At 39.5% G+C, this 14,274-nt stretch overlaps 1 protein-coding gene across 1 annotated transcript in view; it reads right to left on the bottom strand.

The window, feature by feature from the left end:
* The window catches only part of LYST (lysosomal trafficking regulator), a 192,132-nt gene that overhangs the window by 137,000 nt on the left and 40,858 nt on the right, over positions 1–14,274 (bottom strand). The window contains exons 3-4 of the mRNA XM_067025680.1: positions 13,740–13,938; positions 9–99 (exon numbers count right to left, since the gene is read on the bottom strand). Coding sequence (XP_066881781.1) covers positions 9–99; positions 13,740–13,931 — 283 coding nt within the window. The 5' untranslated portion in view covers positions 13,932–13,938. The remainder of the gene's footprint in view (positions 1–8; positions 100–13,739; positions 13,939–14,274) is intronic.

Raw genomic sequence — 14,274 nt, 5'->3', positions numbered from 1 at the left:
AAACATACCTGTTGCCTTTTCTAGTTGAACAGGTATCTTCCATACCAGTGGAAGGAGTGACAGAAGAAGGGTAAGCAGCTCTTCTCTACATGTCAATGCCTGTATTAGAAATAAAAGAATCCTTCATGTTCCAAGGTCATGAAACACATTAATTCCTAATATTCTGTCTTAAATTGAACCAAAAAATCCTTTTTCTTGAGAAGGAAGAATCAAGTTAACCTATTTTAAATCCAATTAAAGCTGCGATACTTTGCAACTTATAAACCCTGACAATGACAGAAGAATGTAAGTGTATTTGACGGTATTTAGTACATTCTTGCTGATTTTTCCAAAAATAGCTGTTATTACCACCATGCACATTGTAAGAATTCCTTACCTATGAAAAAAATAATTTTCTAGGTGCAAATGAAAAGTTAAGCCCTATTACTTAGCAAACCAATAACATAAGTTACTAGAAAACAAAGTCTTCATGCAGTTAAATTTAAAACTCAGAGAATGCAATTTTAAATGGAGAAACTGACATTATTAATAAAATATCTAAAGAGAGAAAGACATATTAGTGAAGGTCATCCAATAAATATTTATTGACTGAACACTACGTCCACAGCATTTACTGTCTTACCCTTTCTGGAGGATATGGTCCAAGCCCTGAAGAAGGTCCCCTCATTTGGTCCATAGAATACATATACACAAAACAGTTAAAGAACAGAAGGCATGTAGTATGTGTACATACACAGGTGTGGTACAGGCATTCAGTTTAGGAGTTAAGAAAAAGGAGGAATCATTACCAGTTAGAGGTGTGAAAGTGCTAGACCTGGAAACGTTGGGACATGGGTAGTCAAGGAATTAATGACAAATCAAGTTTAAATTCCTCACATCAATCAGTGGGGAGGGAGTCAGGGTGATACAATCAGATTTTCCACTTTTTAGAGGATGGAATTGGCAGGGAGGGGAAGGGATTGATCAGTGTCAGAGACTGGGAAACAATACAGATGAGAGATAATAATGATCTGAAGCCCTCAGATAGTAAAATTGAAAAGGAAGAGACATATTTGAGAAACCGTAAGGGAGAACTGGAACGACTTGCAGTTGACTATCTGTGGGGTATAATACTGGGAGAAAAAAAAAAAAGATCAAAAAGAACTTGAAGGTTTCTGGTTTAGGCCACTAGGCAACTGATAATAGCCACCAAGGCAGGAAATTTAGCAGTGGTGTCAGGATGGGGTAAAGATAATGGATTCACTTTTTAGACGTACGGAGTTTGAGATGTCTGTAAGATATCCAAATGGAGAGAGCTTTTTAGTAAACAGCTGGATATACAGATTTGGAGCTTAAGAAAAAGATGTGAAGTAAATAAAAAGACTGGGGAGTCATTAGGGCAGAGGTTAAGGACATAGGTGAGATTTCCTAGGGAGAGTATGCAGGAGGACAAGAGAATTCTACCCAGAATGGAGCTCTGGAGAACAACATTGAAAAAACTGTGGATGGTGGACCTGAAGAGCAGCCTGCAAAGGAGACTGAGAAGTAGCTTCCCCCAAAGAGAAGCAGAACAAGAACTATCAAGGGAAGAGAGCAGTTCAGGAAAGAAAGGTCAACCAGGTCAAGAGTTGTTGTTCTTTAATTGTGTAAGATGATGGCAGGAAAGTATTTAGCAAGTAGAGAGTCACTGGTGACCTTAACACAGTTTTAATAGAGTGATGAGGGTACAGGTCAGATTACGATAGGCTGAAGAGTCGAAGGGAATGAGAAAGCAGAGGCATAGATTCAGACTATCACTTTCTAGTGTCCTGGTTATGAAAAGCCTCAAAATTCTGCAAAAGTAAAATTTAAACTCCTTCTCAGGCTTGGAAGACCTTTCATGACACAATTCCTAGTGACTTGTCCAGTTGTAGCTCCCATCACCACATCTGACCCCTCCCCACATGTCCAACTATTAAGGGTTTCCTGAACACCACTGGTCTCTGCAAACATCCTCCTCACATACGCCGCTCTTGCAATTTGCTCACCATCCTCTCATCTGCCAAATGCCAACTCATTCCTCAGGTCTTAATTCCTCTATGGGGAGACTTCTCTAATCCCCCCTAGGTCAAGTTGGGTTTCATGCCTCTAATTTAGTACACCAACCAACTTTTTGAACGGTTAATGTCTGAATGCCCGTTTTCCTCTTTCATTCATTCAACAAATACTTATTGAGCCCCTACTATGTGCCAGATGCTTTGGATGTAGTGGTGAACAAGGAAGACGATACTCACATCCTTACAAAGCTGACACTCCAGCAGGGGAGACAGAAAATAATGGGCACAGATAAGAAAATTTCAGACAGAATGCTGTGCGATGGAGAAAATTAAACAGGAGAGGGATGACAGAGTGATGGAAAGGGGAACATTTAAACTGGCTAGTCAGGATGGGCCACTTGAGCAGCTACTTAGCTGATGAGAAGGAAGGATCCATGCAAAGACAGGGAAGCAAAGGGCTCATAGGAAGTATATAAAGGGTTGGGAATGGATGTGACTTTTCCACAGAATAGCAGGCAGTCCAGTGTGGCTGAAGCATAGCCTGGGGGAGGCGCTAGGAGATAAGCCTGGAAGGTCAGCGAGGTGGACAGCGCCAGATCCAATGCGGCCTTGGGGGTCATGTGAAGGAGCTGGGATTTATCTCTAAATACGATGGGAAACTTTCCCAAACATACTTCCCAGGCCTCTCTCAAAGCATGAACTCCAGGGCTCAGGCTCTAGTCCTTAGCAATCACCTCCCTTTTCTGAAACTCGATGCCTAGTACGTAGTCAGATAGCCATAAACATTACCTGCATGAATGACTTTCAATTCTGGATGTGAAGTAAAAATTATATCAAAGGGCCCCATTTTTATGCGCTTTACTTCAGAATTAATAAGACTAAAGATGTCTATGTAACATTCACACGTATAGCTTGTACTCTGTATGTATCTTAACATTTTTTAAGATGCCAGCAAAAGATACATAGTCTTTAAAAAAAATGTAAACCAATATTGGGCAGGTCATTCCTGCAGAGTCCTCCTAAGCTGAGTCTTTATCTTTAGCAGATGAACTAATAACTTTCTAACAGAGCTTGGTGAAACCTCAAGGGTGTGTGAAGAAGTGCTATAGACACTCTGTCCTTATAATCCAGCCCTCGTTTCCCCACAGTACACTGGCAAGTCACCACTGCTGTGTGAGCTAGCATTCCAGCCCCTGGCCTCTGCAACACGCAGCCTGGAACTTCTCTCGCTCCTCCTTCCCACTTAGCTCAGGGCTCAATATGCCAAATTAGGCAATACATGACACAAACAGATCCATTCCCTGGCTATTCCTAGACTGTCCAATCTATAGAAATCATAATACTCCTCATTTAATACTTACACTTTTATGTTTCCCCCTGTGCAGGGAAAATGATTGTGTCATACATTTTAAAATTCCCCATACCAATAATAAACAGTGAAATCACTCTCATTCAGGTAGTAAGAAGCATATTGTAAGTACCTACCAGGTGCCAGGCACCATCCCTTTCACAATTCTATTGTTTTGACTGGATTTTATATTAAGTACCTATCCTAACCATCCAGAAGTAGTGGTGGCAGGATGGGAGAGAAAGGGCAAGTTTATTGGGGGGAAAGGTTGAGATCCCAAACCAGAGGTGATGTTTAGGAAGCTACAAAGGCAGGTGGGCACCAGATCAAGGACCTCAGGATGACATGCTAAGGAACATGGAATTAAGTTATTTTAATTGGTATTAAAGGTATTACTTTAAATTTTGACATGCTAATTAAATTTAATGTTCCAGACATAGCAGAAATATGTGTTATTTATTTATTCATTTATTCATTCATTCATTCATTTTGCCCGTGCTGCACAGCATGCAGGATCTTAGTTCCCCAACCAGGGATTGAACCTGCACCCTCTGCAGAGGAAGCATGGAGTCTTAACCACTGGACCACCAGGGAAGTCCCAAGTGCTATTTATTTAAGTCCTTTATTTCTTCTATCAGAATTTTATAATTATTTCTAAAATACGTGTATCTATACACACATATGTGAACATTTCTTCAATAGTACTGTAAACGGAATCTTTTTAAAATTTCCTAGCTATATAGCTTTAGCTAAAGGAAACAATATATTTGACTTATATTCCACAACTTTGCTGAACAGTTTTCGGGGTGGGCTTTTGGATTTTTCTGTACACATCACTTTAAAAATTTTTATTTCTCCATCTTTCTCACATTTAGCTGTCATTACTTTCATACTCCACTTTACTATCGAATGTTTTTAAAACATCAAACAGAATAGTAATATAGAGTTATTCTTATATTGGTTCTATTACAAAGCTTCTTATTAAAAATAATGTTGGTTTTTCTATACAAACAGCTCATATAACTCAACAACAAAAAAACAACCCAATCGAAAAATGGGCAGAAGACCTAAACAGACATTTCTCCAAAGAAGATATACAAATGGCCCACAGGCACATGAAAGATGCTCATCATCACTAATCATTAGAGAAATGCAAATCAAAACTACAATGAGGTACCACCTCACACCAGTCAGAATGGCCATCATCAGAAAATCCACAAATAACAAATGCTGGAGAGGGTGTGGAGAAAAGGGAACCCCCTTGCACTGTTGGTGGGAATGTAAATTGGTGCAGCCACTATGGAAAACAGTATGGAGGCTCATCAATAAACTAAAAATAGATTTACCATATGATCCAGCAAGCCTATTCCTGGGCATATATCCGGATAAGACTATAATTCAAAAAGATACATGCACCCCAATGTTCATAGCAGCACTATTCACAATAGCCAAGACATGGAAACAACCTAAATGCCTATGGACAGATGAATGGATAAAGAAGATGTCGTACATATATATATACAATGGAATACTCAGCCAAAAAGAATGAAATAATGTCATTTGCAGCAAGATGGATGGACGTAGAGATGATCATACTAAGTGAAGTAAGTCAGAAAGGGAAAGACAAATACCACAGGATATCACTTACATGTGGAATCTAAAATAGGACATAAATGAACTTATCTATGAAACAGAAACAGAGTCACAGACATAGAGAACAGACTTGTGGTTGCCAAGGGGGAGAGGGGGTGGGGAAGGGATAGATTGGGAGTTTGGGGTTAGCAGATGCAAACTATTATACATAGAATGGATGAACAACAAGGTCCTACTGCAAAGTCTAGGGAATTATATTCAATATCATATGATAAATCATAATGGAAAAGAATATGAAAAGGAATGTATATATGTATAACTGAATCACTTTGCTGTACAGCAGAAGTTAACACAACATTGTAAATCAACTATACTTCAATAAATTTTTAAATTTTTTTTGGTTTTTCTACTCTTTGTATATGAAACCCTCTATTAATTTATTTTTAGAGTTTTTGTCAAGAATAGATGAATTCTGTCAAATGTTATTCTGATGTCTCAGGATAATTGTTTGTACTGTTTCTCCCACTGATGTCAAACATCATGCTAATAGTTTTTCTTGCATTAGAACAGGAGTTGCAAATTCACTTTGTAAAGGGCCAGAATGTAAATATTTTAGGCTTTGTGAGTCATATATGGTCTGTGTTGCATATTCTTGTTTCTTTTAACAATGCTTTAAAAACGTCAAAACTCTTCTAAGCTTGTGTGCTGCTCACAAACAGATCACTGACAGCAGGGTTTGGCCTGTAAGCCATAGTTCGCCCAACCAGCCCCCGTTCCCTCTCCTCCTCTCCCATCAAAAATGATTATTAAATGGCTGCAATAAACTTAGTTAAGACTCCAGGAAGACTTAAGGTGGTACCTAGTAGACCCTGTTAGCTAGACTAAAGTATACAACGAAGAATCTTGAGGGTGTTGTTCCACACAAGCCTTACATGCCCAAGGTAGAGAGAGGTCTGTATCAAAAACAATTATAGATGTGGCTCTGGGGGCATGGAGTGAACTCCACTAAGGTTCAGAAGAAACTCACAATTTTTTTTTTTTCTAGTACGCAGGCCTCTCGCTGTTGTGGCCTCTCCTGCTGCGGAGCACAGGCTCCAGACGCGCAGGCTCAGTGGCCATGGCTCACGGGCCCAGCCGCTCCGCGGCATGTGGGATCTTCCCAGACCAGGGCACGAACCCGTGTCCCCTGCGTTGGCAGGCAGACTCTCAACCACTGTGCCACCAGGGAAGCCCCGAGACTCACAATATTTTTAAAGAAGTTGCATTACTAAAAATACTAACAGCTTGGACTAAAAGGGGCAGAGACAGATTAAAATGATGAGACTTCTGGGTGCCCACTTTCTTACAGGCAGGAGGCAGAATGAGAAAGCTGAAATTATGGGCTGTCTATTTTGGAAAAGAGAGGACATCTCAGAAGGTGGAGCCAAGAGTCCTGGAGAATCAGAGAATCAGAACCCCTCCTAAGGAATAGAAACATACTTCCTTCTTCCAGAGCGAGGTGTGTGATAACGCATGCCTGGCTGCATTTCAGTGGATTAATGGCTGCTATGTGCCTCCTGTCACCTGCTTGTTGAATACAAGTATGTAGTGTGGTTAACTTGCTCCTATCTCATCATTGTGTGCAGGGCGTGCGGGGGGCAGATAACTTGTCTTTTTATTCACGAGCCTCTCAATCAAGAAGAGCTGCAACCAAAGTACTGCACCTGGAAGCCCCGAGTGCATCCGGAGGGACACACAGCATGAGCGCATGGACGTCGGGCCTGATGCCACTGTGGAGCATTACTTTGAGAGTTCTGCTAAGGAGGGGGTGTGGGAGGGACGCTCATAATAGCGGCCGGAGGGGAGACTACGTAGGTAAAACGTGGCCACAAGTCACTGCCTCCCATCAAGTGCTGGACTCTATGCTCCTACCTCTTAAACGTGTGTCGGCCTTGTGACTTGCTTTGACCAACAGAACGTGGCAGAAGTGAGATTATGTGACTTCCCGCAGCTTCCCCCTCACCCTCTTAGAACGCTCCCACCTATGGAAAGAAGCTGAGACTAGCCTCCTGAAAGACAAGAGGCCGCGTGGCTGAGAACTGAGGCAGCCTGACCAACGGCCCCATCCAACAGCCCTCAGTCTTCTGCCAGCCAACTGAACATTCGGATGTAAGCCCCGCAGACACCACAGGAGCAGAGCCTGTGATCCCAGCTGAGCCTGTCTGAACTGCCCCAGAATCATGAGCAAATAAGCCATTGTTTTATGCCACTAAGTTTTTGGAATGTGGTTGGTTACACAGCAATCAACTGATGTACTCATTGCTCCTATCTAGTAGCCTGGGTGCAAAGGGAGATAATGCAGTGGATTCTCTACTGCTGTCTAGTGGCTAACATTTCCACTGCAATCACACTCCCACTCCTCCAAGAAGTAGGAATGCCAGCACCCCCTACACTCCCCCTCATCCCTGCCAGACCAACCATACGTAGATAAAGCCTGGCATGTGTGCAAACAGAATCTGTAGAACTAGATGTAGTAAGTTAAAGTTTAGTTATTATTATTACCTTTATTAAATTTAAAAGTCTGCATTATTCTCCAACAGAAGCAATTCTTGCTAATAATATTGACTGGCTCGTCCAATCTGAAGAATACTTTTCATTGCCTATTCTCTTACTTAAATACCTCCCCAATATTTTCAGAATAAAGTTAAGACTCCTTACTACGGTAGACAAGGCTTGCCATCACATGGTCTCTGCCTTCCAGTCTCCCGACTAGCCAACCCCCCACATGCAGCCTTTGCTCTAACCCTACTAGCTGATCTTTCTCCAACCCTCAGTGTGTTTGCATTTGCAGTTCCCTCGGTCTAATGCCTCCTCCCCCTTTACACTGCCAATCCCCACTTAAACATGTCAATTTCTCTAAGAAGCATTTCCTGAGGACTCTCTCCTTTACACTCCCCAAATACTTTCACACTGTTTTGTCACCATTAAAGAAATATGTATCTGTCCATCCCTTCAGAAGCTATGAGCTCACAGTAAAGATGGTCTCTGCTCTTGTATTTCTGCATCTAGCAGAGATGCTAGCACATAGTAGGTACTTAATAGTCTGCTGAATAAACCAATGAATGAACTGTGTAGCCACAGTTTTAAATGTCTGATATTTTCCAATTATACTTATTTTATGTATTATTATGACAGGCCGTTTATGTAGTGCTATATATTAAAGTGACAATGCTACAGAAATGTAAGAAGAATAAAGTACTCTCTTACACATAAAATAGCTATTTTTTAAATTACATTTTGTCCATAAATGTACAGCCTCTTTCAGTAAAACTTCATATTTTACTCAGCAAAATAAGTAACAACTTTATAGAACATCCATAGAATGTGAATAGGTATGGAAATTATACATACTGTAAATTTTAAAAGTATATTTATAACACATGGTTGTGTATATTAGCTCTTTTTTAGTATATTGTATTGGTAATAAATCATGTAATTTTCTACCGATTACATTAGAATTAAGCTATATATATGTTCATAATTAGGGTACAGAAGAAATTAGAAACCATTATTATCAAATATTACATGGAAACAAATCATTTTATGTTGGAAGAGATCTTTTAAGTCATCCAACTAGATGTATTTATGTTACTGATAAACAGAGGATACTGAGATCTGGAGCAATTAAGTCACTAAAGCCACCCATCTAGTTGATATTGGTACCAATATTAAAAAATCAAGGATAAGACCTACTAGAGAATGGACTTGAGGATATGGGGAAGGCGAAGGGTAAGCTGTGACAAAGTGAGAGAGTGGCATGGACATATATATACTACCAAACGTAAAATAGATAGCTAGTGGGAAGCACCCGCATAGCACAGGGAGATCAGCTCAGTGCTTTGTGACCACCTAGAGGGGTGGGAGGGAGGGAGATGCAAGAGGGAAGAGATATGGGGATATATGTATAACTGATTCAACTTTGTTATAAAGCAGACACTAACACACTGTTGTAAAGCAATTATACTCCAATAAAGATGTTAAAAAAAATCAAGGATAATTGTTACTTTTTAGGCTGGGCAGTTTTCAAGTTAACAAGTTTTCAAAAAACTTGTAAAGGTCTCAGTATAGGTCCACTCTAACTTTAACCATTAAAAAGGTTACATTTTTGCTACTTAAGCAGAGCATTTTTTCCCTAAGAATAAGTAGATTAACATGTCTGTATATAGTAAATTATGACCAAATGGGGTTTATCCCAGGAATGCAAAGTTGCTTCAACATTTAGAAACCATCAGTGTAATTCACCTACATTAATAGGAAGATAATATGATAGTCTGAAAAGACACAGAAAAGGCATTTGACAAAATCCAACATCCATTCAGGATAGAAACTCTCAACAAACTGGAAATAAAAGAGAACTTCCTCATTGTGATAAAAGGCATCTAGGAAAAATCTAGAGCTGACATCAGATTTAATGGTGAGATAATGAACATTTTTCCCTGAGGTCGACACAAGGCAGGATGTCCACTATCATCACTTCCATCCACCTATGTACTAGGAAGCCAGTGCAAAAGGCAAGAAAATGAAATAAAAGGCATAAAAATTTGAAAAGAAGTGAAATTATCATTATTTACAGATGACATGATTGTTTACATAGAAAATCTGAAGGAAACCACAGAAAAACTTTAAGATGGATAAATAAATTTAGCAAAAGCATAGGACACAAGGTCAACGTACAAAAATCAACTGTATTTCTATGAGCAGTAAACAGAAAAATAAAAATTTTAAATGCATTTATAATGTCATAAAAAAGAATAAACTATTTAGAATAAATTTACCGCCAAAATATAAGACCGCTACATTAAAACTGCAAAATACTGCAGAGAAATTTGAGAAAACTCAAACAGAAATTTATACCATGCTCATGGATTGAGAAACTCAGGATTGTTAAGATGTAAGATGTCAATTCTCTCCTAATTGATTTCTGGATTCAACAACATCACAAGTAAAATCATAGCAGGCACTCTGTAGAAATAATAAGTTGATCCCAAAATGTATATGGAAATACAAAGGATCTAGAATGTTCTTCAAACATTCTTGAAAAAGAAGTACAAAATGGAGAACTTATACCATGTAATTTCTAGACTTACTATAAAAGCTATAGTAATCAAGACAGTATGGTATTAGTGAAAGAATAGATGACAGGTAAGGAGTAGAATAGAGAGTCTAGAAATAAACCATAAATATATGGTCAACTGATTTTTAACCAAGGTGGCAAGGTTTTTCAGTGGGGGAAAGAACAGACTTTTAAGAAGAAATGTTGCTGGAACAACTGGGTAATTATACAGGAGAGAGGGGCAGAAATGAACTGTAACTCCTACCTCACACCATACACAAATATTAATTCAAAATGGATCACAGACCTAAAAGTAAAAATAATAACAAAAAAGCCCCTAGAGGAAAAAACATCAGAGAATATCTTTGCAGCTTTGGACTTGCAAGACCGAGATTTCTTAGACAAGATACAAAAAGCACTATTCACACAGGAAAAAAATTTTGCTTTTCGAAAGACATTTTTTTTTTCCTTTGTGGTATGCGGGCCTCTCACTGCTGTGGCCTCTCCCGTTGCCGAGCACAGGCTCTGGACACGCAGGCCCAGCGGCCATGGCTCACGGGCCCAGCCGCTCCACAGCATGTGGGATCTTCCCAGACCAGGGCGTGAACCCGTGTCCCCTGCATTGGCAGGCGGGCTCTCAACCACTGCGCCACCAGGGAAGCCCTCGAAAGACATTGTTAAGAAATGAAAAGGTGGGACTTCCCTAGAGGTCCAGTGGTTAAGACCGTGCTTCCATTGCAGGGGGCATGGGTTCCATTTCTAGTCAGGGAACTAAGATTCTGCATGCAGAAAGAAATGAAAAGGCAAGCCACAAAGAAAGTATTTTCAATTTAACAAAGATTTTTATCCAGAATACTTAAAGAATTACAGCAACTGAATAATAAATGAATAACCTCACTTTAAAAATGGGCACAAAACTTGAACATTCACAAAAGAAGATATACAGATGGCCAATAAGCACATAAAAAAATGCTCAACGTCATTAGCTGTCAGAGAAATGCAAATTAAAACTGAAATGAGATATTACATATTCACTTAGAATGGCTAATACTAAAAAGACTGGCAGTGTCAAATATTAGAGAGGATGTAAAACAACTGGAATTCTCATACACTGCTGGTGAGAATGAAAAGTGGTACAACCACTTGGAAAAACAGTTTGGCAATTTCTTATAAAGTTAAATACCTACCCTTTGCCCAGAAATCATATGCCCAGATATTTACCCAGGAGAAATGAAAATATATTCACACAAAGACATCTATAAGAATATTCACAGGGCTTCCCTGGTGGCGCAGTGGTTGAGAATCCGCCTGCCGATGCAGGGGACACGGGTTCGTGCCCCAGTCTGGGAAGATCCCACGTGCCGCAGAGCGCTGGGCCCGTGAGCCATGGCCGCTGAGCCTGCGCGTCCAGAGCCTGTGCTCCGCAACGGGAGAGGCCATGACAGTGAGAGGCCCGCGTACCGCAAAAAAAAAAGAATATTCACAGCAGTTTTTTATTCAAAATAGCCAAATGTAAACAACCCAAAAGGTTAAACAACAGGTGAATAGTTAAAGAAATTATGGTATATCCATACAACAAAATACTAACCGGAAGCAAAAAGTAGTGAACTACTGATTCAAGCAACATGGATGAATCTCTGAGATACAAGAGTACATACTGCATGATTACATTTACGTGAAGTACTAGAACAAGCAACACTACACTTAGATGTTAAAAGTCAGAACAGTGGTTATCTTGCAGTGGGGGAAGGAGAGTGGCTGACTGCAAAGGAGTATAACAAAACTTTCTAGGGTGGTGGAAATGTTCTAACCATTGATCTGGGTGGTGGTTACAGAGGTGTATATATTTGTCAAAACTTATCCAACAATACACTTAACATCTGTGCATTTACTATATGTAAATTACATATCAGTAAAAAGTCTGCTTAATTCTGTATGTTAAATATCTGTTAATAAAGCAAAAGTATCTCATAGAAGGACAAGGGCTTAAATTGCCTCTTCTCTAGAGTATCCAAGAAGTGTTCCAACTCATGAGAAGCACAGATACAAAAGTTAAAGTTCCATGTGGAATCTAGAACAATGGTACAGATGAACCAGTTTGCAAGGCAGAAATAGAGACACAGACGAAAGAGAACAAACGTATGGACACCGAGGGGGGAAGTGGGGGTGGGATGCACTGGGAGATGGGGACTGACATATATACACTAGTATGTATAAAATAGATAACTAATGAGAACCTGCTGTATAGCACAGGGAACTCTACTTCACTTTCCTGTACAGTAGAAACTAACACAACATTGTAAAACAACTATACCCCAATTTAAAAAAAAAAGCTAAAGTTTCTCCTGTACAGCATCTAGTGTTTTGATTCCATTTTAAATGATTAAATCATATGCAATTAAATTCCCCTTAAAGAGCCAAAAGATCATTCTCCATTTTCTGGTTTAAACAATTAAATCTTGAGAAATCTCATTTTTAAAATGGCTACTTATTTTCACTCTACTTCTAATGTCCCTACTACCATTGCTACAGATATTCCAAAAAGTGAGTGACTAGGGGAAAGAGGGCATTAAAAAATATTACCATAGGAAAAAATGTTGTTGCAATTATGACTTGAATGCATTCAATCATTTAATAGTACATTAAAAGATATTTCACAACTTAAAGGAGAAAGACAGAAAGTAGATTAATGTTTGCTTAGGGCCAAGGGGGATGGGAGGGATAGGGGAGTGATGGCTAAAAGGCACCAGTTTCTATTTGCGAGGATGAAAATGTCCTAAAATTGACTGTGGTGACAGTTGCACATATGTGTGATTACAGTAAAAACCACCAAATTGGGCTTCCCTGGTGGCGCAGTGGTTGAGAGTCCGCCTGCGGATGCAGTGGACGCGGGTTCGTGCCCTGGTCTGGGAAGATCCCACATGCCGCAGAGCGGCTAGGCCCGTGAGCCATGGCCACTGAGCCTGTGCGTCTGGAGCCTGTGCTCTGCAACGGAAGAGGCCACAACAGTGAGAGGCCCATATACCGCAAAAAACAAACAAACAAACAAAAAAACCCAAAAAACACATCTCCATAGTCCCAACTAGCTTTTAAAATTCTGTTAATTCTATAAGGAAACAGTAAAATACCATATGGTCATCGCTTCTCGGCCTTTTGGCTAAGATCAAGTGTAATACCATATGGTCTTACCATAGTTTAAGCAAACACAGTAGTGTATGAAAAACTAGATATGTACAAGATGAAAGACTTAGTAATTATTAGCTTACACAACAGATTCTCTACTTTTTTCACCCCAGAAGTGGCAAGTTCCCTAGATATCATTTACACTAAACTTTTCAAAAACACACCTGATACTTACTGAAAGTGCAAATGCATGATGTTTCTGAATCGTGATCTTATCTCTGCTAATAATCATAGTTATCTCACACTGGAATTAGGATAAAAAGCATAGTGTATATGAAACCATTTTAGAAGAAAGGCTATATATAATTGTAAGGTATTTTAGACATTTTGAAAAGTATCCAAATAAATAATATGTTCACAAATGGGGCTACTTTTCCTTGTCTGAGTGATGTGAGAGATAGAACTTTATCTCAAAGAGACTCTCAGAAATTATGTAACCCAGAAATTACGTATCTATAATTAACTAAAATTTACTGATGAAAAAAATGATTTGATATGAAAATGTTACCTGATCAATAATAGAATTTAGCTTGGTAAGTAACAGAAATCCTCGGCCATGGACGAGGTATTGTCCAAGGGTTGCCATGTGTGTCTCCTCCTCTTCTTCCTCCCTGGCCCCCACTCTCTGGACCACCGCATTACAAAGCCGGTTGACATCGGTTAGAAATTCACGTGCCAATGAGTTACTGTCAGTGCTCATGACCGAGCTATAAAATAAGTAATAGAAAAGAGATTAGAAAAACTAAAAATTATGTTTAAAACTATGTGTTTTTGTTGCTGTTTGTTTTTAACTGAAGACTAACTTTAAATTACTGGGCACTGGTATCTAACCTTATAATCTTTTCAGACATAGTTCCGACCTAGTCAGGGGCTCCTTAAATATTCCTACATGGCAGAAATTAGTCCTTGGTGTGAAATGGCTGAGTGGAACCATGCACAGGTACGTGAAAGTGCCGAGAGAGAAGACACTAGGGAGTGGTGGCAGTTAAGGTAGATGCTGACTTCCTCTCTTTAAACGCCTCACTGCAGAATAAAAGTAAATG

The sequence above is a fragment of the Kogia breviceps genome, chromosome 2, assembly GCF_026419965.1.
Source record: "Kogia breviceps isolate mKogBre1 chromosome 2, mKogBre1 haplotype 1, whole genome shotgun sequence".
Lineage (NCBI taxonomy): Eukaryota > Metazoa > Chordata > Mammalia > Artiodactyla > Physeteridae > Kogia > Kogia breviceps.
The sequence above is the reverse complement of the archived record's forward strand: the minus strand, read 5'-3'. Positions and strand labels throughout refer to the sequence as shown.